Genomic DNA, 24967 nt, shown 5'->3' with positions numbered 1-24967 from the left:
AAGCAGCCACATACACCTTCAAGCACAAAACATTGTGACACGGAACAGGTAGAAGGTGTGCACGCCTCTGTAAGTGTGCTCGGCACTCGTGAGTGCAGAGCATCCTGCTCATTTAGGGTCCCTGCAGCGGCCACACATGATGGTTCCACAGCTTGGGCTAGGGTGCCATATCGTGCCATTCGCCTGAGACAGCCGGTCCTTCCTGAGGGGGATTTGCCATGGAGGGGCCACCACTAACTCTCTCAGGTCCAAAAAACAGGGCTGATTCAGCCAGTACGGAGCCAAGAGTATAACTGACGCTCTCTCCTCCCTGATTTTGCACAACACCATAGGCAGAATCTACACCGGAGGGAACGCGTAAAGCCTGGCTTCTGGCCAATGCGCTGTCAGAGCATCTCCCGGCAGCGGGGAGTGAGATAGTGAGAAGAACGTCTGTCAGTGTGTGTTCTCACTTGTGGCTAACAAATCCACTTCCGCCCTCCCGAATTGAACCCAAATCATTTGAACTGATTCTGGGTGAAGCTTCCACTCTCCTTGAGGAATCCCTTTCCTTGAAAGCATGTCCGCTCCACAGTTCAGGATACTGGGGATGTGCGCCGCTCTTATGGAGAGAAAGTGTCAGTCTGCCCACAACTGGAGACTTGCTGCCTGTTTGAATAGAGCTCTGAAATGCACGCCGCCCTGGCGACTTATGAGACCACAAAACCATGTTCAAATGAGACCACAGACGTGTTGTCGGTTCGAATCAGTACATGTTGACGCTCCAGTTTCAACCGAAAAATACTGTGAGAAGTTTAAGGCACTTGTGTAAATATGCTGTAAATGCGCTGATTAAGTCAATCAATCACCTTTATTTATTTAGTGCTTTAAACAAAATACATTGCGTCAAAGCACTGAACAACATTCATTTGGAAAACAGTGTCTCAATAATGCAAAATGATAGTTAAAGATTCATCATTGAATTCAGGTATGTCATCTCTGTTCAGTTTAAATAGTGTCTGTGCATTTATTTGCAATCAAGTCAACGATACCGCTGTAGATGAAGTGACCCCAACTAAGCAAGCCAGAGGCGACGGGGGCAAGGAACCGAAACTCCATCGGTGACAGAATTAAGTATTAACTAAATCAAATCAATATTTCGCATAACCAACCTTTGCATTAAAAACAGCTTTTGTCCAGGTACACTTGCACATTGTTTTTCAGGTAGCTTTACAGGAAGGTTTTCTCAAGTGTCTTGGAGATACGACCACAGTTCTTCTGGATTTAGTTTGTCTCACTTTCATTTGTTTCTTCATGTAATAACAAACAGATATGATGATGGTGAGATCAGATCTCCATGTGGAACACTGGCTGTTTCAGACTGATTGGCAGGGCCAAGCCAAATGGAAGAACTGAATACTGATGAGCCGTGCCTTCTAAAGCAAATCTCAGGAAGCGCATGTGGTGTGTCGCTATTTGAATCTGGAAGTACGTGTCTTTTAGATCCACTGAGGTGAACCAATTCCCAGGCTGTATCTGTGCCAAGATCTGTTTCAACGTTGACATTCTGAACAGGTCCAGAATTGGACGTAGTCCACCATCCTTCTTTGGCACCATGAAGTAGCGGCTGTAAAAACACGCTTTATCGCTCCTTTCTCAAGCAGACTGAGGAATCCTTGTCTCAGAATGGGAAGGTTTTGGGGCAAAGTCAGTGACAGGACCACCCCATTGAAGCGGAGTGGGAGGGGTGGGGGGTCTGTGTTTGAACTGAAGAGAATATCTGTGCTGAATTATTCCCAATATAACTCCACGTGTCCAGGAAGAGACACAGCGGACGTGTTAGCTCTACGGCCAGGGTAGCAACCGATGCCATGTTTTGACTGGAGCCCCGTCCCCGTAAGGCTAGAAGCAATGGTGGGAGGGTGGCTCGCGGCGGGTATTGTGTGGTCATTATAGGCCATTATTATCATGGGTTATGGCTCTGCGCTGCTCTGAGACAGAGCGAGTGACACGGTGTTTGGTGCAAGAGGAAGAAAAGCTCTTTTTGCGAATGCCTACATGTTTTTATTGTGTATTTTTATTTATTTATTTATTTATTTTTACTCACACATTAAAACAGCATTTGAACCCACATAGCAATCGTCGCACATAGAAGCACAGGGGACATGATGCCTTAAACATTGCGCTTCCTCTTAACAGTCTGTCAGGAAGATGGCTTGGTAGCCGAGGATGGCGCCCTGGCTCTCTCGCTGCATGGGCTCCTCCTCTGACCCTGATGTTTCCTTCCAGGCCCTGACCACTGCTTGTTTCGGCTGAAATGAGTGTCCGGGTCTGGGCGGGGCGCCACAGGGGGCTGTCTAGCTGGTCCCTGAGCCTGGCGAGGTGCAGAAGAAGAGCGGGACCTTGCAGACGTTGACTGGAGTGAGCAACGGGGACATCACGTGGCTCATCGCCTTGGCGCACTTCTGCTTCGCGGAGAAACACTCCGTCACCAACTCTACGTTGTCACCAAAGAGGCCGAAGGGAGTTACTGTAGGGTTTAAAAGCGTCTTGCGGTCAGCGTTCTTCAGGTCAGCTAGGGTAAGCCACAGGTGCCTGTTAAGGATGACTATGAACACACACAAACACACACACACACATATTCATATGGTGCTACTGGGCATGAGTGTAATTGAGGAAACGTCAGTGCCGGCACTGCCACACATTCACAACGATGCAGTAGAGACTGTCAATGGGAGGGTCAGAGAGTCCTCAGATTTCATCAAAAATATCTTAAATTGTGTTCCGATTAACAACACAAGGTTGAGTAATTAGTGACAAAATTTTGGGGTGAACTATCCCTTTAATTGTTTAACAGTATAACAATAAATCATGACAGAAGAAACCATTATGGCAAATTATTTGTTCTACAGCATATGAGAAATAATAGGGCACTAAAAACAGCCTGAAAAATCTTAAATATATGTTCATACTAATGATCTAGAAGTAGCAGAAGCATTGAGTTTTCAGAAAATGACAAATACTGTTGGACAAGATGTTAGAGATGTCTTTAACTGTGGTCAGAAAAAAAAAATATGCACACAATGTTCCAGTAAGCTAATGCAGAAACTAAACATTTTCTTTTAAACAAACTGAGTCAGCAAAAGAGAAATGACAGACTTGTGTATTATTAACATGCAGGAAAGTACAATGCTTTAACATACAGAAGTTTGAAAACCCTTTGAAAATTTCTAGCTCATTCAGTAGTGGAAAATACACCTCATGACATCATCAGTCTGCGAAGTAACAAAGCCTGTAGAATATCTGGATTAAGAATATCTAAAACATCTGGATTGTTTAATCGTCTAGAGAGTTTCACCGCTGTCTTTCTATCAAATCCAAACACAGCACAGAGAGGCTGAGTGAATGAGGTCTGGACCCTGTGGATGAGACTCATTGTGTCAGAGACGCTGTAGAAGGACAAAATCCCTGCGCTGTGATCCACATACACTCCTATTGTACTGGAGATATTGACTACAGGAAGGACAGTCTCTATGTTACTGTGCCAGAATGAGCAGTAGTCTGGAGAGCAGAACAGACTCCAGGACTGATCGTTACGTCCAACAGCACACTCAGGACCATCTCCCTTTCTGCTGATGCTCTTATATGTCACTCCTATATCTACTCCTAACCTCCCATCTCCGGTCCACTCCACCTCCCAGTAACAGCGTCCCGTCACACTCTCTCTACACATCGCCTCTGCCCAATAATCAAATCTGTCTGGATGATCAGGATACGGCAGACGTGTGTCAGAGAAAGTGATCACTGTGTTTTCTTCAAATAGACGGAGAATATAATTCACTGAGTTCAGATCCAGGGTCAACAGACGGGAATCTGATGGAGATAAACACATAATTGCTCATGACTTTACATCAGTTATATAACATATAAATGGATCTATTCATTAGTATCATCATTTCGTAATAATTTTAATTGGGTGTGTCTCTCTGACTCTGTCTGAAGTAATTGATAACTCAGATAAAAAAGCCCACTGATTTCCTTATTTTACTTGAAAATAAATGTTATTCATTTTGCAAATTTATTCAAAACAAATATTACTGTACAGATCTCTGCAAAATATTGTCTGATTTTAATCCTGCTCCTGAGATAAAAACTCTTTCATGGGACAAAAAAAGGGCATTTCACATAAAAGCTAGCATATGGTATTCATTTAGGGGTAAAATTAAATTACAAATTTGTGATGAGCAATATACTGTTTGCAAATCAATTTGTATAAATTTGTATGAATTAACCACCTTCCCATGAGATCAGGTTAGAATGCACCTTAAATCACTCTTGCAGTACTTTTAGGATTACTTTATTACTTTATTTGTCCCTAGGGAAATTTGTCTTGGACATAAGGGCTGCCACATACAAGAATACATAGGATTATAATAACAGAATGACAACAGCAACACCCTAGAAAAAAAAAAACCTTAAGTGCCTACAATCATGGGCGTGGTAGTGGGGGGAAAAGTGGACCTGACTACACTGTAAAACCCGACAAGTTAACTTAACTCAAATCGTTTGAGTAAACCGATTGCCTTGACTGTAATACCTGACAAGTAAACTTAACTCAAACGGTTTGAGTAAACAGATATCCTTAAGTTATGTTAACTCAAACCGTTTGAGGAAACCGATTGCCTTAAACCATTTAAGTTGAAAAAACTAACAGTTATGAGTACTCTGAACTTAATTCAGTTGAGTTCACTGAAAGAAGATATACATTGCAATTAAGTGATTAAGTGATTAATTGAGCTTTAGTGATGAACACCTGCTGTTAACAAACAGAATTACTGAAGAAAAGAGAGAAAAGAACAACAGCTGACTTCAGACACAGCCTCACTCAAACCTGACAAGTTATGTTAACTCAAACCGTTTGAGGAAACCGATTGCCTTAAACCATTTAAGTTGAAAAAACTAACAGTTATGAGTACTCTGAACTTAATTCAGTTGAGTTCACTGAAAGAAGATATACATTGCAATTAAGTGATTAAGTGATTAACTAAGTGCTGATTGAGAATTAGTGATGAACAGCTGCTGTTAACAAACAGAATCACTGAAGAAAAGAGAAACACAAGAACTACTACAACTGACTTCAGACACAGACTTAGATGAAATCAACTGAAATAAAATACATGAAATCTCTCAAGATCTGATTAAACAACCCCACAAACAGCATCAGCAGCTCCACTTATTAATAACCAGACTGACTTTATTTCTGTCAGACGTCTACAGAAGATCTTATTGAGAATGAACTAAGGTTTAGATGTTGATTTATTGTTTCATTTGAAGTAACCATGTTAGAGATCAGCGTTTGCTTTAGTTGGGCTCTTGACCCTTGATTTCTGTCTTAGTCTTTTCTCTGGCTGTTATAACCATGTGTTTCTAAAACACATTTGTTGTAACTCAAAAGCCCAGAAGAAATGCCATCAGGTGTTAACCTGTACCTAGGTGTAGGTTGTTATACTTTATATAGGTGATGATAATTATTCATTATTGTTCGCAAATATTGATCGCACTAATCGGAGTCTAATCTCTGATGAAACAAATGTGTAATTAGTAGAAGAAGACCTAATAAAAATGACACTAAGAGCCAGTGATTATGTGATAGTTAATATAAAAATGACTTCATAAACATTTTGTACACATACATTTGTCTTCTATTCCAGTAACTGGTCAAACACAGACATCAATAATCAGAATATGAACCTCAACAATGGTGACAAAAAAACATGCTGCAATGCATGCTGGGTACTATTGTAGTAAAAAACTCATCCATGGCGCCCAGCATGCTCTGCAGCATTTTTATTTTATTTTTTTATGGTCACCATTGTTGAGGTTCATATTCTGATTATTGATCTCTTTGTGTGACTGTTTGACACTGTAGAAGACCAAACTGTTTGGAAAGTCTTTGTATTAACTGATTATTACAGAACCACTGGCTTTCGAATCACTTTTACTATAATAAATCAAATTACACAACACTTATTTCATCAGAGATTAGACTCCTAGCAGTTCAATAATTGATGTTTATCATCAGCAATATAAAGTATAACTACCTACACCTAGGTACAGATTAACACCTGATGGCATTTCTTCTGGACTTTTGAGTTACAACAAATGTGTTTTAGAAACACACGGTTATAACAGCCAGAGAAAAGACTAAGACAGAAGTCAAGGGTCAAGAGCCCAACTAAAGCAAACACTGATCTCTAACATGGTTACTTCAAATGAAACAATAAATCAACATCTAAACCTTAGTTCATTCTCAATAAGATCTTCTGTAGACGTCTGACAGAAATAAAGTCAGTCTGGTTATTAATAAGTGGAGCTGCTGATGCTGTTTGTGGGGTTGTTTAATCAGATCTTGAGAGATTCCATGTATTTTATTTCAGTTGATTTCATCTAAGTCTGTGTCTGAAGTCAGTTGTAGTAGTTCTTGTGTTTCTCTTTTCTTCAGTGATTCTGTTTGTTAGCAGCAGCTGTTCATCACTAATTCTCAATCAGCACTTAGTTAATCGCTTAATTACTTGAATGCAAAGTTTTACTTACAGGGTTTAAATCAAGGCTATCTGTTTACTCAAACGGTTTGAGTTAAGTTAACTTGTCGGGTTTTACAGTGTACCCAGGGCCACGTCTAGGGAGAGGGCCCTTTGAAATCCCATCAATTTTTTTTTTGTATTTTTTTTTTTAGCCTAATTCGAATTAATTGGGCCCTCCAATTGATGTCATTATTCATTTCAAAATATATTGATAACACCAACTGAGAGAATGAACTCAGTGCCAGACACTCTGGACCCCCCCCCCCCCCCCATTGGCATGTGTAGGGGGCCCACTGACTTTGAGAGTATACAGGGCCCAGAATTTGGTGCTACGCCCCTGCCTACAATACCTGCAACACCTTCATTTCAACCCCAGCTTTTGTCCTGAATTTAGAAAATTCACCGATAAAGGAATGAAAGAGTTTCTATACCTATTCAGGATACTCCCTCACTCCCATCACTTTCATTCCTGTATGAACCAATCTATTTATTTGTGATTTCAGCTTAACTGATAAGTTACCAAACCAAGCCACAATTCCATAAAATAAGACACTCTCTATCACAGTCTGATAAAATAACATCAATACCCTTTGTTTAACACCAAACACCCTGAGTCTTCGCAGAAAATAAAGTCGCTAGTACATACAGAACAAGACAGTTTACAGTCAATATACACACCCAAGTATTTGTACGAATGAACCTGTGTAATAAAACTGTTATGGACCAGTAGTGGAGAATGGTCCCCCAGATGCCCCGGGATCAAAAATCATTTATTTATGGTTTTTTTTTTTTGTTAGTTTTTTTTACAATGAGATGATGGTCCTAACACCATTGTACAAACTTTTCAACCTCCAAGGTATAACTGGAAATGTCCATATCCATATCCATAAATCCCAAGATTGCAGGGAATGAATTAGTAAATCGTGTGCACAATTTATAAATCGAGTGAATTAAATAGTAAATCGAGGGAATGCAATAGTAATCATGTGCACGTTTTAGTACATTGAGGGAATGAATTAGTAAATCATGCACACGATTTAGCCAAGGCCTACTATTTTTTCTTGCATGTCATGTGCGGGGCTCCGTAGAAAGGCACATGTCTATGCCTATAATGTTTCCAAAAAACAAAAACCCCAGTTTACATCTCACTCCAATGATCTTATATGGTTCTGGAATGAACCCCTGGCAAGATCATCATTATTTAGCACAGAAAGTCTCCCAGTGATTACAAGTGTTTGTGTGTATTTTTATTGTAACTCACATTGTAGGAACTCCTTCCTAGTCGTAAATTGATGATTCGGGACAATAACCTGGACGGTTTTCACTATAAACATTAAAGAACATGTGTGGATCAGTGCAAACTCTTTAATTCCCAAGTCAAGAATTAAGATACTACCATTTTATGTTTATTGAACAGTGCTCAACTCTTTTCTGAGAGTAAAACAGTAGCCTATTACCTGTTTTAGATAACCCTTCTATTTCATCTGTGCAGAACTGCTGCAGTTTATCTCTGAGCTGAGAGACAGACTTCACTACTTCATCAAAATTGGGACGAGAACTGACAGTGAAGCTGTCTGTAGATCCAGAGAGAGAGACAGATGGGCAGCTCTATAGACACAAACACAAAAACATTACCTCTGTGCAATTAAAGAAGCCTGTAGTCTTCAGTCCTATGTTTAAAGGGTTAGTTCACTCAAAATTAGTCTGTGTTTTATTCAAGCTCAAGCCTTCCTAGCTGTAAATGACTTTCTTCTTTCAGACAAAAAATTGTGGATGTTTCTGTTTAGCAGTCCAAGACGAGTTAAATAAAGCCATGCAACCATAATAAAACGTGTCTCACACAGCTCTGGGGCATGCATAAAGGCATCCTGTAGCAAAAGTGTTTTTGTGAGAAAAATTTCCATATTCTGCTGACTGTCGTATTCAGAATGGTTCCAGCGGATGTAGGACGTATGTATCACGTGTGCACCTCTAAGATATGCTAGTCTTGTGAGTTTGTCTCACAAGTCTCCTCTTGGCTTATATTGATATCCTCCAACATTTTTAATTACAAGTACTCTTTTTGTGCTTCTAATTCAGGAACGCCATTTTGTTTCTTTTTTTCTTTGCATTTGTCAGTATTCTTGCAACACTGACGTCATCTGCCGTAACTTCTTCCACGTATGATAGATAGCAGAAGTGATAGAAAAGTGTTTATTACATTTGAAATATGGACATTTTTCTGACAAAAATGCATGGGTTTGCTACAGGAGGCCTTCATTCACTCACTGGAGCCACATGAGGCACATTTTATTATGGTAAAAACACAGACTAATTTTCATTTTGGGGTGAACTAACTCTTTAAGAAGATCTCTGTTACCTGGAGGAAATGAATGTGATCATCTGTGTTTGAAAGCTGTTTCAGTTCAGTCTCTTTCCACCTCAGATCATCAAGCTCCAGCTCCAGTTGAGCCAGTCTTTGTTCAGCTTGTTTCACTGCAGCTCCTTCCTGATCTCTGATCATCTTCGTCACCTCAGAGCGACGTTTCTCAATGGAGCGGACGAGCTCAGTGAAGATCTTCTCACTGTCCTCCACTGCTGTCTGTGCAGAGCGCTGTTACAGGACACACAACACAATAAAACCATATTTATCTGATTAGCAATTTCAGTTGTTAGTTAAAAAAAAACTATAAATCATTTTTAACAAGCCTTTCACGGAAAGGTTCTTCAGGCAATTGAAAGTTCTTATACAGCATTGCTTTTGCACCACATACTGTAGTTCTTGGAAGCCAGCAGGGTCGTTCCTACCCTGGTTAGGTATGTTTTGAAGCTGGGATGCTGATTTGAGCTGGTTTATGCTGGTCCTTTGCTGGTTTAAGCTGGTCCTTAGCTGGTCATTTGTTCGTCCTAAACTGGTCTGACCAGCTTTCAGACCAGCAAAGGACCAGTTTAAACTAATGCCAAAAACCAGTGAATGGAGGACGCTGTGTTTGAAGCTGTTCTTGTTGTGTGTTGTAGGTTTTGTGATAAAAAAAGATGGAATGTAAATGAACAATTTACACGATTGAAAAAATACATTCCTAGTTCCTGAGGTGGGAACACACCAAAAACATTCATATCCGCCAATATTTCTAGAAACTAAAAAAGGTTCCTCCGGTGCGAAAGCGCCTATTGTTTCTTCCTGGCTCCTTTACTTTAAGAAGTGTGAAGAAGACTTCTCAAACTTATCCAAACTCACCTTATGAGACTCCAGAGCCTCTCTCATCCGCTTTAGATCCATCTTTCTCTGCTGGATTGTTTTCTGGATGTTCCTCTTTGTTTCTTCTAAATGTCTCTGCAGAAAACAGATATTTTTATTTTTTTGATTATATATATATATATATAGTACAATATGTACAATATCAAAAGCAATGGTATTTCATATTGTACTTTGATATTACAATATCATAATATGATAATTGATATTGTACATAAAAACTTTTAATTCAATTATATATATATATATATAATTGAATTGAATTAAAAGTTTTTGTAAACATATCTCTTCTTAGTCACTTAAAGGGTTAGTTCACCCAAAAATAAAAATTATGTAATTAATAACTCACCCTCAAGTCGTTCCAAACCCGTGAGACCTCCGTTTATCTTTGGAACACAGTTTAAGATATTTTAGATTTAGTCCGAGAGGTCTCAGTCCCTCCATTGAAACTGTGTGTACGGTCTACTGTCCATGTCCAGAAAGGTAAGAAAAACATCATCAAAGTAGTCCATGTGACATCAGAGGGTCCGTTAGAATTTTTTGAAGCATCGAAAATACATTTTGGTCCAAAAATAGCAAAAACGACGGCTTTATTCAGCATTGTCTTCTCTTCCGTGTCTGTTGCGAGCGAGTTCAAAACACAGCAGTTTAGTGATATCTGGTTCCCGAACGAATCACTCGATGTAACCGGAACTTCTTGAACCAGTTCACCAAATCTTTTGAAATGGTTCGCGTCTCCAATAAGCATTAATCCACAAATAACTTAAGCTGTTAACTTTTTAAATGTGGCTGACACTTCCTCTGAGTTCAAACAAACCAATATCCCCGAGTAATTCATTTACTCAAACAGTACACTGACTGAACTGCTGTGAAGAGAGAACTGAAGATGAACACCGAGCCGAGCCAGAACAATAGACTGACTCGTTCACGAGTGAAGAACCGGTTGCATCGGTTTTCAGATCACCAGTACTTCTTTCGGACAGTTCGATTCAATAAACCTATTGAAGAAAATGGTTCACCTGTTCTTTTGCGCTCGACGTAATGGCGTCATTTGCGATGATTGCAAGCCTTCGGTTTACCTGCGCTCATAACACTAGCACAGAATCAGTTCAGAATCAATCACCAAAAGAATCAGTTCAGTTCAGACGCTCTGTGTGTCGGTCTGCTTCACGCTGAATCACACATGCGCAGTATCATCAGCTCCTCGGTTCCCGAATCGGACGCGTCCGACAGAAACGGTTCTTGACTTGTTAACAAGTCAGTCTGTTGTTCGTTATCTGGCTCGGCTCGATGTTCATCTTCAGTTCTCTCTTCACAGCAGTTCAGTCAGTGTACTGTTTGAGTAAATGAATTACTCTGGGATATTGGTTTATTTTAACTCAGAGGGAGTCTCAGCCACATTAAAAAAGTTAACAGATTAAGTCATTTGTGGATTGATGCGTATTGGAGACGCGAACCGTTTAAAACGATTCAGTTCGATTTGGTGAACTGGTACAAAAAGATCCGGTTACATCGAATGATTCGTTCGCGAACCGAATATTACTAACTGCTTTGTTTTGAACGCTCTCTCACAACAGACACTGAAGAAGGACAATGCTGAATAAAGTCATAGTTTTTGCTATTTTTGGACCAAAATGTATTTTCGATGCTTCAAAAAATTGTAACTGACCCTCTGATGTCACATGGACTACTTTGATGATGTTTTTCTTACCTTTCTGGACATGGACAGTAGACCGTACACACAGTTTCAATGGAGGGTCTGAGAGCTCTCGGCCTAAATCTAAAATATCTTAAACTCTGTTCAGAAGATAAACGGAGGTCTCACGGGTTTGGAACGACATGAGGGTGAGTTATTAATGACATAATTTTCATTTTTGGGTGAAATAACCCTTTATGTCTGACTTTATTTGATCAAAAACACAATGTCTATCTTTCTAAAACACAATCAGTTTCCCTGATTGAGAGAAAAATCATATACCAAATAAAGAGAGAAAAAAACATTAACTTCACTTAAAATTCATTTAAGAGATACAGTTTTGAGCAGTACCTGTTTTTCCGCTCTTGCCACTCCAGTTGATACCGTGTCATGATTTTTGTGTTCGTCCACTAAACACAGCATACAGATACATCGCTGGTCAGTACGGCAGTAAATCTCCAGTATTTTACCATGTCGAGAGCACATCATCTCCTGCAGTCGTCCAGTGGCGTCCATCAGATCGTGTCCTTTACCTCTGAAGAGACTCTCATGCTGATCAAGATGATTCTGACAGTAAGAGCTTCGACAGTCCAGACAGGATTTCACTGCTTTCTGTTTAATTCCAGTGCAGGAGTCACACTGAACATCTCCAGATCCAGTGCGATGAACTGCAGGAGCAGCAGGAGTAGCAGGAACAGGAGCAGACTGGAGTCTCATTGTCTTGAGCTTCTCCACCATCTCAGCAAACACCACGTTTTTACCCAAAACAGGTCTTGGTGTGAAGGTCTTTCTGCACTGAGGACATCTGTAGATTCCCTTCCAATCCTCCTCATCCCAGCAACTTGTGATGCATCTCATACAGTAACTGTGTCCACAGGGAACCGTCACTGGATCCTTCAGCAGATCCAGACACACTGAACAGCAGAACTGATCCTCAGCCCATGAGATACTGGCTTCTGCCATTTCACTGTATATGAACACACAGAGAGACGATATGCACTGGAGCTCACCAGTTGAGATCCTTCTTTTAAGGGAAAGGGTTTATATATCTTCCTGATAACATACCTGAGAAACAGGTTTTTCTGCAGGGAGTGACTTACTGTAACTTTTTGTTTAAAAACTACACTGTTTAGATGACACAGTGGTTTAAAATTCAGTAAACTTTTATGAACTCTGTATTCTACTTTATTTGTTTCTAATAGTACTAGCATCACAAACTACACCACACAATAATATAAATTATGTAACGGCACAATATCATAACTGAATCATGATTGAGATATGAGAGAGACTCACTAATGTCCATGATGAAACAAGCACAATGAGGAAAAATTTTCTTAAAATATTCTAAATAATTAAAAAAATAAAAAGTAGAACAAGCACTGAAATTTTAGGAACGTTTATGTTTAGGAATGTGGTTGGATGAGATTTGAAATGAAGGAAGAGAAACTATGAACACAATGTTCCGGTAAAACAGAGGAATGCACTATAAACACAAACAAGTTTGTTCTATAAACACGGTAATGTGTTTATACTCAATCCACTCATTGCACTGTCTATTCTCATTGATATCACTTCAAGGACAGCTTGCTAGTTTCTGCCTGGACTTCTTGCAAGTTTGCCATCATTGCCAGCCTTCGTCCTGTCTTCCCCATGTGCTACTCCTAGGAAGGAAAAGTGACATTGTTTAAATTTTGTTACAAGCCAAGTTACCCACTCAGACTATGAGATACTTACCTGCTGTCTCGCATCACTTCACTCCAAATGAAAACCTGTTTAATAAAGAACCCTGTTGCACTTACCTGAGTCACTCCACACAGTTCCAGATCATTTTTTCAGTGCCCCAGAATCAGAATCAGAATCAGAAAGAGCTTTATTGCCAAGTATGTTTGCGCATACAAGGAATTTGTTTCAGTGACATAAGCTTCCAGTACACAGAGACACCAACACACACATACAAAAAAATAAAATAAAAAATAAATTAAAAAAAATAATAATAATAATGTAGGCAAATAGATAAGTGTATAAACAATTGTGCTATAAATGATAATGGAATAGGATTGAATAAGATGCAGGGATGTACTAGGATGGAGGGGTAACAAATAAATATAAGGATATTGCACTTTTGTTTGCATAAGCATAAGTGGGGAACATTTAACTGTTCATGAGGTAGATTGCCTGGGGGAAGAAACTGTTTTTGTGCCTTGCTGTTCTGGTATTTGCGGCTCTGAGGCGCCGGCCAGATGGCAAAAGTTCAAAAATGGGGTGACTTGGATGTGAGGGATCCAGAGTGATTTTCTGAGCCCTTTTCCTCACTCTGGATGTATACAGTTCTTGAAGGGTGGGCAGGGGAGCACCAATAATCCTTTCAGCAGTCCGAACAGTTCTCTGTAGTCTTCTGATGTCCGATTTTGTTGCTGAACCAAACCAGACAGTTATTGAAGTACAGAGAACAGACTCAATGACGGCTGAGTAGAACTGTTTCAGCAGCTCCTGTGGCAAGTTAAACTTCCTCAGCTGGCGAAGGAAATACAACCTTTGTTGGGCCTTTTTAACAATGGAGTCAATGTGACTGTCCCACTTCAGGTCCTGAGAGATGGTGGTTCCCAGGAACCTGAATGACTCCACCTCAGTCACAGTGCTGTTCATGATGGTGAGTGGGGAAAGTGCAGGTGGGTTTCTCCTAAAGTCCACGATCAACTCCACTGTTTTGAGCGTGTTCAGCTCCAGGTTGTTAAGACTGCACCAGACAGCCAGCTGCTCAACCTCTTGTCTGTAAGCAGACTGTCCTGGATGAGGCCGAGGACTGTAGTGTCGTCTGCAAACTTTAGGAGCTTGACAGAGGGGTCTTTAGAGGTGCAGTCGTTGGTGTACAGGGAGAAGAGCAGAGGGGAGAGAACACATCCCTGAGGGGCTCCAGTGTTGGTGGAGCAGCTGTTTGACATGAATTTCCCCAGTCTCACTAACTGTTGCCTATCTGTCAGAAAGCTGGTGATCCACTGACAGATAGAGCTAGGAACAGAGAGCTGGGTCAGTTTGGTCTGGAGGGCTGTTGGGATGATGGTGTTGAAAGCTGAACTAAAGTCCACAAACAGGATCCTCACATAAGTCCCTGTTTTGTCCAGATGTTGCAGGATGAAGTGCAATCCCATGTTGATTGCATCATCCACGGACCTGTTTGCTCGGTAAGCAAACTGGAGGGGGTCCAGTAAGGGTCCAGTGATGTCCTTCAGATAACCCAGAACCAGTTTTTCAAACGACTTCATGACGACAGACGTAAGTGCCACAGGTCTGTAGTCGTTAAGTCCTGTTATCTTGGGTTTCTTTGGGATGGGGATTATGGTGGAGCGTTTGAAGCAGGAAGGCACTTCACACAACTCCAGGGATCTGTTGAAGATCTGTGAAAAGATGGGGGCCAGCTGGTCAGCACAGATTTTCAGACAGGCTGGTGTAACGCCATCTGGGCCTGGTGGGCCTCTAGAAATATTTTACCTATAGGGCGAGGGTGCCCAAACCTGCTCCTGAAGAACCACTGTCCTGAACAGTTTAACCTTAATTAAACAGACTTGAACTAATAATGGCCTTCAGATTCATTGCACAGCAAAAAAAAAAAAAATGTTAAATTAACTCCATAATTTAACACTCCATTTAGAGTTAGGGATGTCTCCACAATTATTAACCAAGGAAAAAATCTATGCTTGGCAAGTGTGAGTTTTCGCAATGCTTACACAAGCTTACACAAGTTCTTACCATTGAGACTGGTAATTGAAACTGGAGTAATTGGAGACAGAATCTGTCTCATCAGCCAATTGATTTAAGAGGCCAAACAGAAGAAAGGAAATTTAACAGTAGTCTGGTTGGATCTAATGAATACTTATGGATCTATTCCACATGACCTCATCCAGCTTGGACTCGACCATTACTACATCCCAGCTGTTATTCAAGAACTGATCATCAGCTATCTAGGGGGATTAAACTGAGGTTTACATCAGCCCAGTGAGCAACCAACTGGCAGGATCTTCAGAAGGGAATCTCAATGGTATGTACCATCTCCCCTACCCCTATAACATGTGCATAAACCTTCTAATAATAGCAGCAGAAGGAATAACCTGTGGCCCCATCCTAGAGTCAGGTATTATTCAGCAAGTGCTCCAGGGTTTTATAGATGATCTAACAATAACAACTGTGACACATGTTCAAGCGAGATAGGTACTGGAAACATTGGATTATATAGTCACTTTGGCAAGGTTGTCATTTAAGGCCAGGAAATCCAGAAGGCTAGTCATGAGGAAGGGTAAAGTCATAAGTAAGTTTTGCCTGCAAGTTCAAGGTGAGGTCATTCCAACCATCGAGGACAGCCCTATAAAGTGACTGGGGAAGTGGTTCAATGCATCACTGAAAGATGGTGCCAATGTTGCAGACACTGTGAAGCAAACAGAAGAGTGGTTAAAGAAGATCAATAGGTCCGGACTCCTTGTGAAATTTTAATCCTGGCTGTATCAGCATGCCCTTCTGCTCAGGCTCCTAATCAGGCTCCTAACAGTCTATTAGTTCCTTCTAACAGTTGTGAATGGCATTGAGAGAAAAAGTAACGAGCACCTATGGAGGTGGTTGGGGATTCCCCCAAGCTTCTCTTCAGTGGACCACTACATTCGATCAGGACCACTGCAGCTCCCTCTGTCATCTGCTGGGGAGGAGTTCAAGGTGGCAAAATGCAGTTGCGCTAAGTCTAAAGATGTCCGGGTAAAGCAAGCAGGCATCACAAGATCAGGCCATAAATAACACAAACGAGTGTGTGTTTTTTTATGATTCATAACACAACAATAAATGTCCTTATATACATTTTATATTATAGTAAAAAAGGCAAAAGTTTTCTTCATTTTAAAAATTTACAGAATTATGTTTATTTGTGTCTGGCAACTTGAAAAATGTACTTTATTGGGGTGTAAGCATTTAATTATATATAAGCATTTCACAGATTTTCTGTCAGTACACCATATTTATACAAATTACTAAATGCATTTATTTCTATTAAAATATATGGAAACAGATAGAAAATTACTGGTCTTAAAAGATTGCTTAATGAACATTTATCCATGATTTACTCACCCTCAAACCACCCTATAGTTGTCTTTCCTACAAACATAATCTGATTTATATATAAAAAAAATATCCTGGCTCTTTCAAGCTTTATAATGGTAGTGAATGGGCTCACAATTTTGAAGCCCCAAAAATAGAGCATCCATCCATCTTAAAAGTAATCCATTCCAAAAGTGATTCATACTGTCTATATTGCACAGAAGACTTGTTTGCAATAGATTAGTTCACAATATAAAATTATATTATAAAATTATAATCTCAGACTTCACAAGAATCATGTAAACTCCATATTATTACTTTAGTGGTCAACTAGATGTCAGAATAATGTCATACTGACCGAATAGTTAAAGTTTGAATTTTAAAGGTAATTCCCCAAAACCTAGTTTTGGATTTTTCTTCCGTGCATTACAGCACACCGTTTTCATCTAGTTTTCCACAGAAGAAAGCAAGTCATGCATGTCTGGAAGAACATGAACATATTAAATATTAAAGAAATGCATTATTTTTAACTTTTTGGGTTTCATGTGTTTTTCACAGTTTAAAAATGACTTGATGTTTCCAGGTTTTCCATGACTGTAGCAGCTCTAAAAATATCTGAGAATACTGTGTATGAAATTAAGTGACTTGATATTAACTTCAGCTATTGACTATAATGGTAAGATCCTCAGAGGGGAAAACCTATAACAACGGAAGAATGGAAAGACCGTGTCAGTGAAGGTGGTTGTGAATGTGTGTAGATGTATGTTAGTTTCAGGATCAGAGAATGACACTGTTCCTCTCTCATAGTCCAGATCAACTCTCACACGCTCAAGATCCTGTTCAAGAGGAAAACCTGATGGTTCAAATAATCCATACCACACACACCAGACATCAGCGCTAAAGAAATCACGTCCCTTCCTCTGGTTTGATGCTGTAGTTACTCCAAGATTCCAGCATTTGCTTTTTTTAATCTCCACGTCCCAGCAGTGTGTTCCTGAGCTAAACCCCTCTGAACCCAGAACACAAGAATAATGGTCAAATCTCTCTGGGTTATCAGGAAGAGGTTGTTTCTTCCAGCTGTGTCTTGCACAGGTCAGATCATCAGACACGATAAGATCTGGATTTGCAGTGTTAGGATCCAGAATCACAGGTCCTGATGAGACACAATCAACAGACGCTTTTATGAGACTTATCAAACACATCAGAAATCTGTAAAATCTTCACACATTTACAGTGTATCTGTAAGAGCACAGATCTTCTGGAGACTCACTGTATTGAACGATGTCCTGCATCTTCTTCCAGACTCTGAAGGACAGGTTTCCCAAATATCGTGGCACATGAATCAAGGCTCCAGAAGGTGTCTGTGGATCCGGCTCTGATGAGATCTGGACTCTGGAAGAACATTCAGGATCAGAAATGACCTTTGACTTCAGAAGCAGAGAGACCAGAGACACCAGCAGATCACTCACCTTTCCATTGAGACTGGAAACTCCTGCAGAACAAACACACCATTGATCAGCAACAACTCAATCAATCAATCAATCAATCCATGATCTGAAGTCAAACCTTTAGAAAGCAGACATCATTGTCTTTCATCATCTCCTCCATGTCTTTGACTGTCTGTGAAAGAGCTGAGATGTGTCTGTTGATCTCCTCCAGCTTCTCCTTCATCATCTGCTTCTTCTGCTCCTCTTCCTCCCTCAGTGCAGTGATTGTAGCGTCTTCTTCATCTCTGAGAAACTGATGAAGCTTCTCAAACTGCAGTTTAATCTGACGCTCTGTGTGCTCAGCTTGAGACTGAAATCAAATCACACTTCAGTCATCTCAGTCAACACACTATAAATGTCTTTACATGTCTTTACAAACTAGATTTTCTTGGTTCTTGATTCCCATCCTTTCATTATAGTCATAAGCCTAAATGTGTCCCACATCTGTGATTATAATCTTGCTGGGCATTTGAGTCTTGATTCTGTTTCCTCACCTTGATGTGTTGAACTGTTTTCACACACTCTTTTTTCATCTTCTCTCTGTGTGTCAGTTTCTCCTGTAAGGTCTTCAGTGCTGTATTGAGCTCCTCCTACAATTTGACAAAGGTAAATCTCTAAAACATCGGTTACTGGGAAATCTGAAAGTGATTTTCAGGCTTTTCAACATATCAGTTTCTATTATTTTGTTTAAATTTAGTACATTTTAAAGCTATAAAGTATAGATTTGTATTTTGAATTATATGAACGCTTTATTATTATATTTATGTAGACAAAGATTTCTATCCTTGCTTTTCTCCACTAGCCATTAAACCAGGTTTTAATGATTTTGACATGAATTTTGAGCAGACGAGGAAAATTGAACTGTTTCCTTACAGTGCTAGTCTACTTGTGTTCATGTATTAAGGACAAGCTTGTGCAAAAATAAAGGAAAACAAGAGCATAATTGCAATTGAGAGGTAATGCATCACACAAGACTGATTATTTATTTATTTATTTGTTGTTGTTTTTTAATATTGTTTATTGTATATTTTGGTGTTTTTATGTGTGAAATAAATGTTGAAGTTTGTGAATGAACCTTTGTCCAGACACGTCGTGTTATAAAGCTATAAAAAAAAAAAAATCAGCGCCTGCATAAAAGTGATAAGGAAAGCCATTTTTAAGACTTGTAATTTGCATATTTGTTATTCAGTGGTGCATTTTTTTTCTACACATAATTGCTATTTGCAAGTTCATTGCAAATGTTGTACTTGGAAACAAAACAGGAAAAAAAAAATCCAAACATATTTAAACAACGCTAAAAAAAAAAAAAAAGGCCATCAAAATCATTAAACTGTCCTACCTTGTAAGAAGAAACGACTTCATTAATGGGCCTGAATGTGTGATTGATGTATTTCTGTGAATCTCTGCACACTAAACACACCGGCTGTTTGTCCTCCAGACAGAAGAGTTTGAGTTTCTCTCCGTGTAAACTACACATCTCCTCAGATCCTGATGAAATCCTCTCATTTCTCTCCTCCGTGAATGACTCACACAAGTTTTTTAGCACTAAATTACATGGATGTTCATCTCTCGAGGATCTTCTCCTGCAGAGAGGACACTCTTGAGTTTCCTTGGTTTTCCAAAACTGTTGAAGACAGTCTTTACAGAAACTGTGACTACAGGATAAAACAACAGGATCCTTGAAGATTTCACAGCACACGGGACAAGAAAGCTCTTCTGCAGATACATTTAATGAAGCCATTTTCACTGTTGTCAAGAGATCCACCTGTTTAAACCTCTGTTCAAAACAATTTTTTTTGAATGTTCTGTTCTCCACTAATCACTGATTCCTTTTTTTTTTCTCCCAGAGATACAGAAAGGAGGCAGCAGAACAGAAATAATGAGACGGTCTCTTCCTGGTAAGTCTTGTAATGGGGGGAGTTTATGCACTTTTATTATCTTGCCTGTTTGTATCTCATGCTCTTTGACCCTCTGCTGCATGATTTGACTCTGATCTCTGGATTGTGATTTAGAATCTGAATGGATGGACAGAGTCAGTTCTGTGTGAATAGTCCCCATGTAAAGTCAATGACAGAACTGTAGAGTTGGCCTCTTCACACCATCAGTAACACGCGGTGACAATGTGACATGATCCTGTTCATTTCAGCGGAGAACTGTTTAATTCTGGTACAGTGACTTTTGGCAACAGAATGTAGGTGTTGTTCATCTGGTTAATGATTTAATGCACTTAAAATAGTGCTTTAGTTTTAGATAAAAAGCTCTCCAACCTCAGAATGTAACTTCTTACAATGAGAAAACTAGTCAAATCATAATGTCTTTTACAAACCCGATTCCAGAAAGTACAAATTGTGAATAAAAATAGAATGCAATGATGTGGGAGTTTCAAATTTCAATATTTTATTCAGAATACAACATAGATGGCATATCAAATGTTTAAACTGAGAAAATTTATAATTTTAAGGGAGAAATAAGTTGATTTTAAATTTCATGGCATCAACACATCTCAAAAAAGTTTGGACCAGGCCATGTTTACCACTGTGTGACATCCCCTCTTCTTTTTATAACAGTCTGCAAACGTCTGGGGACTGAGGAGACAAGTTGCTCAAGTTTAGGAATAGGAATGCTGTCCCATTCTTGTCTAATACAGGCTTCTAGTTGCTCAACTGTCTTAGGTCTTCTTTGTCACATCTTCCTCTTTATGATGTGCCAAATGTTTACTACGGGTGAAAGATCTGGACTGCAGGCTGGTCATTTCAGTACCCGGATCCTTCTTCTACACAGTCATGATGTTGTAATTGATGCAGTATGTGGTCTGGCATTGTCATGTTGGAAAATGCAAGGTCTTCCCTGAAAGAGACGATGTCTGGATGGGAGCATATGTTGTTCTAGAACTTGGATTTACCTTTCAGCATTGATGGTGCCTTTCCAGATGTGTAAGCTGTCCATGCCACACGCACTCATGCAACCCCATACCATCAGAGATGCAGGCTTCTGAACTGAGCGCTGATAACAACTTGGGTTGTCCTTGTCCCCTTTAGTCCGGATGACATGGCGTCCCAGTTTTCCAAAAAGAACTTCAAATTTTGATTCGTCTGACCACAGAACAGTTTTCCTCTTTGACTCAGTCCATTTTAAATGAGCCTTGGCCCAGAGAAAACACCTGTGCTTCTGGATCATGTTTAGATATGGCTTCTTTTTGACCATTCGCTGTCAACAGCGAATGGCACAGTGTATTGTGGTCACTGACAATGTCTTCTGGAAGTATTCCTGAGCCCATGTTGTGATTTCCCTCACAGTATCATTCCTGTATGTGATGCAGTGCTGTCTAAGGGCCGAAGATCCCAGGATCCAGTATGGTTTTGCAGCTTTGACCCTTACACACAGAGATTGTTCCAGATTCTCTGAATCTTTGGATGATATTATGCACCGTAGATGATGATAACTTCAAACTCTTTGCTATATTTCTCTGAGAAACTCCTTTCTGATATTGCTCCACTGTTTTTCACCACAGCATTGGGGGAATTGGTGATCCTCTGCCCATCTTGACTTCTGAGAGACACTGCCACTCTTAGAGGCTCTTTTTATACCCAATCATGTTCCCAATTGTCCTTATAAGTTGCAAATTGGTTCTCCAGCTGTTCCTTATACGTACATTTGACTTTTCCGGCCTCTTATTGCTACCTGTCCCAACTTTTTTGGAATGTGCAGCTCTCATGAAATCCAAAATGAGCCAATATTTGGGATGATATTTCAAAATGTCTCACTTTCAACATTTGATATGTTATCTATATTCTATTGTGAATAAAATATAAGTTTATGAGATTAGTAAATTATTCCACTCCTTTTTACTCACAATTTGTACAGTGTCCCAACTTTTTTGGAATCAGGTTTGTATCTTAACTCCTTAAGTGTCACTGGCCCACCAAAAAGCCATTACATATTTAAAACCGTAATATTCTATACTAAACCTAAACTAATCTTGACAATTCATTAATTTGTGACAAGAAAATTTTGCAAAAAAAAACAAAAAAAAAAAGTAGTTGGCTTTTGTTAGAAAAAGCTGATACATACACATACAATCACGAAAGTATATATTTTTTATATTTTTTTGGCTGCCAATAATTCAGACAAAACATCTTTTCTAGTTTTTATCAAAAACTTTGAGAATAAATTGAATATGTATATTTGTATATCTATGTTGCAAGTATTCAGTAAAAAAATTAATGCATGTCAATCTCATGTATGATCATACATGAAATAAACTTTTTTGTGAAGTTTCTGTAACAACACTCTAGTAGCTATGTTTGATTAAAAAATCATTTACAACCTATCTAGAATGTTTTATTGCTGTTTGAATAAAAAAAATCTAATCAGTCGTCCATTACAATTCATATAAGGAGCATGACTAGTACCTAGTGGACATTGTTGGTATAGCAACTAAAAATAACACAGAAACCTCATTTTTTGTGATATCAATGTCAAATTTGGAACACAACCTCTTTAGATTTAAGGCTTTTCATTAGACATGAAATTAAAGTCTACACATATTTTATTTTTATTTTTTTTAATAAAATATAAATATTAAAAAAAAAATTTATTACAACAAACTTAAACACCTATAACTTTTTTATTTTAAATTTTATTCAACTTCTTTCACATGTACAAGAAACTTTAATCTTATTGCTAACAACAACAAGACTATATATATAATTTGTGACTGAATTGTCTAAAGAATGCTGTGTCGCTGGTGGTGAAAACGGGCTTTAGAGATGTTGATTCATAAATATAACTATATACTATATATAAATTAGGTTCATTTATATTTGGACACAGGCACAGTTTGTATTATTTTAGCTGCTCACCAAAACTTATCCAAGTTACAGTTATATAATGACTATGGGTTTAAAGCTTTAATTTGAGGCTACTCTCATCAAAACTGGAGGAAAGGTGAAGGAATTACAGCACTTTATATATATATATATATATATATAGTTTTTTTTTTGAAAAAAAGTTTGCACTAGTGAGTTCAGAAACATAAAAAGGCCTGGACGTCCACGGAGGACAACAGTGAGGATGATCAGAGAATCCTTTGGTAAAGAAAAACCCTTTCACAACATACAGCCAAGAGAAGGACACTCTCCAGAAGTTAGACGTGTCACTGTCGAAGTCTACAATCAAGAGAAGACTTCACAAGGACAAATACAGAGGATCCACCACAAGCTGCAAACAAGGCTAGGTTAGACTTTGACAAAAAAAAAAAAAATATTCTTAAAACAATAAGCCAGACCACTTCTGGAATAGCTTTCTTTGGACGGTTGAAATTAAGATCAACCTGTACCAGAATGACAGGAAGAATGAAGTATGGGGAAGGCTTGGAGCAGATCATGATCCAAAGCACAAAACATCATCTGTGAAACATGGAGCAGTGTGAACATGAGCGAGCATGGCTCCCAGTGGCACTGGGTTACTGCTGTTTATTAATGATGTGGCAGGTGTATAGAGATGTCTGCCCAGATTCAGTCAAATGGAGCAAAGTTTATTAGACGCCGCTTCATAGCTCAAATGGACAATGAGCCAAATTGTACAGCAAAAGCAAGCCTGGAGTCTCTGAAGGTAAAAAGTGGAAAATTCTTCAATGGCCAATCTAATCTCCTGATTTATAAAATGAACACTTAAAAATAGCCTTCAGGGAACATTCTGGGAACGTTCTCTCTAGGTTATGAAAATAAATCCTAAAATAACCTGCAGGGACCATTCTGGGAAGGTTCTTTTTAGGTTATTAAAAAAGAACCTACAGGGAACATTCCCAGAACGTTATTTGGTTCACAAAAAAATAAAATAAAAATAAAAACCTGCAGGGAACCACATGGTAACATTAGCGGAATGTTTTCATGGTAAAACCACTAATGGTTAAAGGTTGATTGTGTTTAATGGTATTGTGGTGGAAACCATTAGAATTTCTGTGATGGTTTCTTTTTTTTTGTTTAGCAGGGTGGGCTGATCTGGATTCAGGTTAGGAGCAGCACTACAGTCAATCAGTAATGGAAAGTAGTTCAGTCATCATTTCTTAGGATTGTCTGTCTGCTGCATGGTGAATCCAAGACACTGTATTTCCCAGAAGACCTCCAGATGTTCTGAGACCAGTGTGGCTTCATTCATTTTATATGTGTGCATCAGAAACTGGACCTGCACTGACAGTCCACAGGTGCTCTCTCAATGCTTCAGTGTTCATTTAGGAGTCAGTTGTACATGTTCACCTCTAGATGTCAGTAAAATCCCACTGAAGCTACTATTTTCATGAAGCATTAATTTAAAGTGTGCATTGTTTAATAATTTTGTTTAGTTTAATTTGGGAATATATGATTCAGGGATAAAATAACTTACCGAGATTTCACCTTTTCACGACTGAAATCAGTCACACATGTGCATTATAGAAAAGTCTGTAATGATAATATATAAATACATGACCTTAAAATTTGATTTCCATTACTTTTCCAGACATGCATTTCAGTTTTAAATTTTGCTGATATTCCCAGGTTTTCTGGGAGTATGGAATTCCTGAAAATATCTGGATATCCGTAACTGAAAAAACATTGACTTTATATTAACTTAAGATATTAACAAGTGTTCCCATAGCTCAATTGGGAAAGCGTTGCGCTATCAAGTGAAGGTTGGGGGTTCGATTCCCCGGGAACACATGATAGATAAAAACTGATAACCTGAATGCACCGCAAGTCCCGTCTGCCAAATGCATAAATTTAAAATTTACTTTTAATTTAACAAGAGATGTCGTTGTCTTTTCTGGCAGTTGGCATACAACTTTAAGGTACATCGTCAATTTGTTAAAATGTTTTACTCAAGCTTTTTTTTTTTTTTTTTTTTAAAGATGAGTGGGGTTTCTGATCAT

The 24967-nt window shown here is 39.0% G+C and overlaps 3 protein-coding genes across 3 annotated transcripts in view; all 3 read right to left on the bottom strand.

Annotated features, from left to right (window-relative positions):
• The window catches only part of rangap1a (RAN GTPase activating protein 1a), a 321818-nt gene that overhangs the window by 49249 nt on the left and 247602 nt on the right, over positions 1-24967 (bottom strand). The gene's annotated exons all lie outside the window — the stretch shown is intronic.
• Positions 3208-12482, bottom strand: LOC127952621 (E3 ubiquitin-protein ligase TRIM16-like). Its single transcript, XM_052551278.1, has 6 exons — positions 11846-12482; positions 9781-9876; positions 8923-9156; positions 8021-8171; positions 7825-7887; positions 3208-3852 (listed from the first exon to the last, which is right to left on the bottom strand). The coding sequence occupies exons 1-6, from the start codon at positions 12455-12457 to the stop codon at positions 3239-3241; spliced, it is 1770 nt and encodes a 589-aa protein (XP_052407238.1). The 5' UTR covers positions 12458-12482; the 3' UTR covers positions 3208-3238.
• On the bottom strand, positions 16582-19952 carry LOC127952556 (nuclear factor 7, brain-like). The gene is made up of 6 exons (XM_052551175.1): positions 19400-19952; positions 18555-18650; positions 18140-18370; positions 18043-18065; positions 17844-17965; positions 16582-17726 (listed from the first exon to the last, which is right to left on the bottom strand). Exons 1-6 carry the CDS (start codon positions 19799-19801, stop codon positions 17242-17244), a joined length of 1359 nt encoding a protein of 452 aa, XP_052407135.1. The 5' UTR covers positions 19802-19952; the 3' UTR covers positions 16582-17241.

Source organism: Carassius gibelio, chromosome B3, assembly GCF_023724105.1.
Source record: "Carassius gibelio isolate Cgi1373 ecotype wild population from Czech Republic chromosome B3, carGib1.2-hapl.c, whole genome shotgun sequence".
Taxonomy (NCBI): Eukaryota; Metazoa; Chordata; class Actinopteri; order Cypriniformes; family Cyprinidae; genus Carassius; species Carassius gibelio.
This window is presented reverse-complemented; position numbering and strand designations above follow the sequence as displayed.

What these genes read in the sequence shown, in the direction of transcription:
- LOC127952621 (XM_052551278.1), bottom strand. Translation starts at nt 12,457, where the DNA reads ATGGCAGAAGCCAGTATCTCATGGGCTGAGGATCAGTTCTGCTGTTCA. An exon ending in AGAAGGGTTATCTAAAACAG is followed by an intron (nt 7,888 to 8,020) that starts GTAATAGGCTAC and finishes TAATGTTTATAG; the next exon opens with TGAAAACCGTCCAGGTTATT. An exon ending in TAGGAAGGAGTTCCTACAAT is followed by an intron (nt 3,853 to 7,824) that starts GTGAGTTACAAT and finishes TATCTCCATCAG; the next exon opens with ATTCCCGTCTGTTGACCCTG.
- LOC127952556 (XM_052551175.1), bottom strand. Translation starts at nt 19,801, where the DNA reads ATGGCTTCATTAAATGTATCTGCAGAAGAGCTTTCTTGTCCCGTGTGC. An exon ending in AAACAGTTCAACACATCAAG is followed by an intron (nt 18,371 to 18,554) that starts GTGAGGAAACAG and finishes ATTTGATTTCAG; the next exon opens with TCTCAAGCTGAGCACACAGA. An exon ending in GCAGGACATCGTTCAATACA is followed by an intron (nt 17,727 to 17,843) that starts GTGAGTCTCCAG and finishes GTGTCTCATCAG; the next exon opens with GACCTGTGATTCTGGATCCT.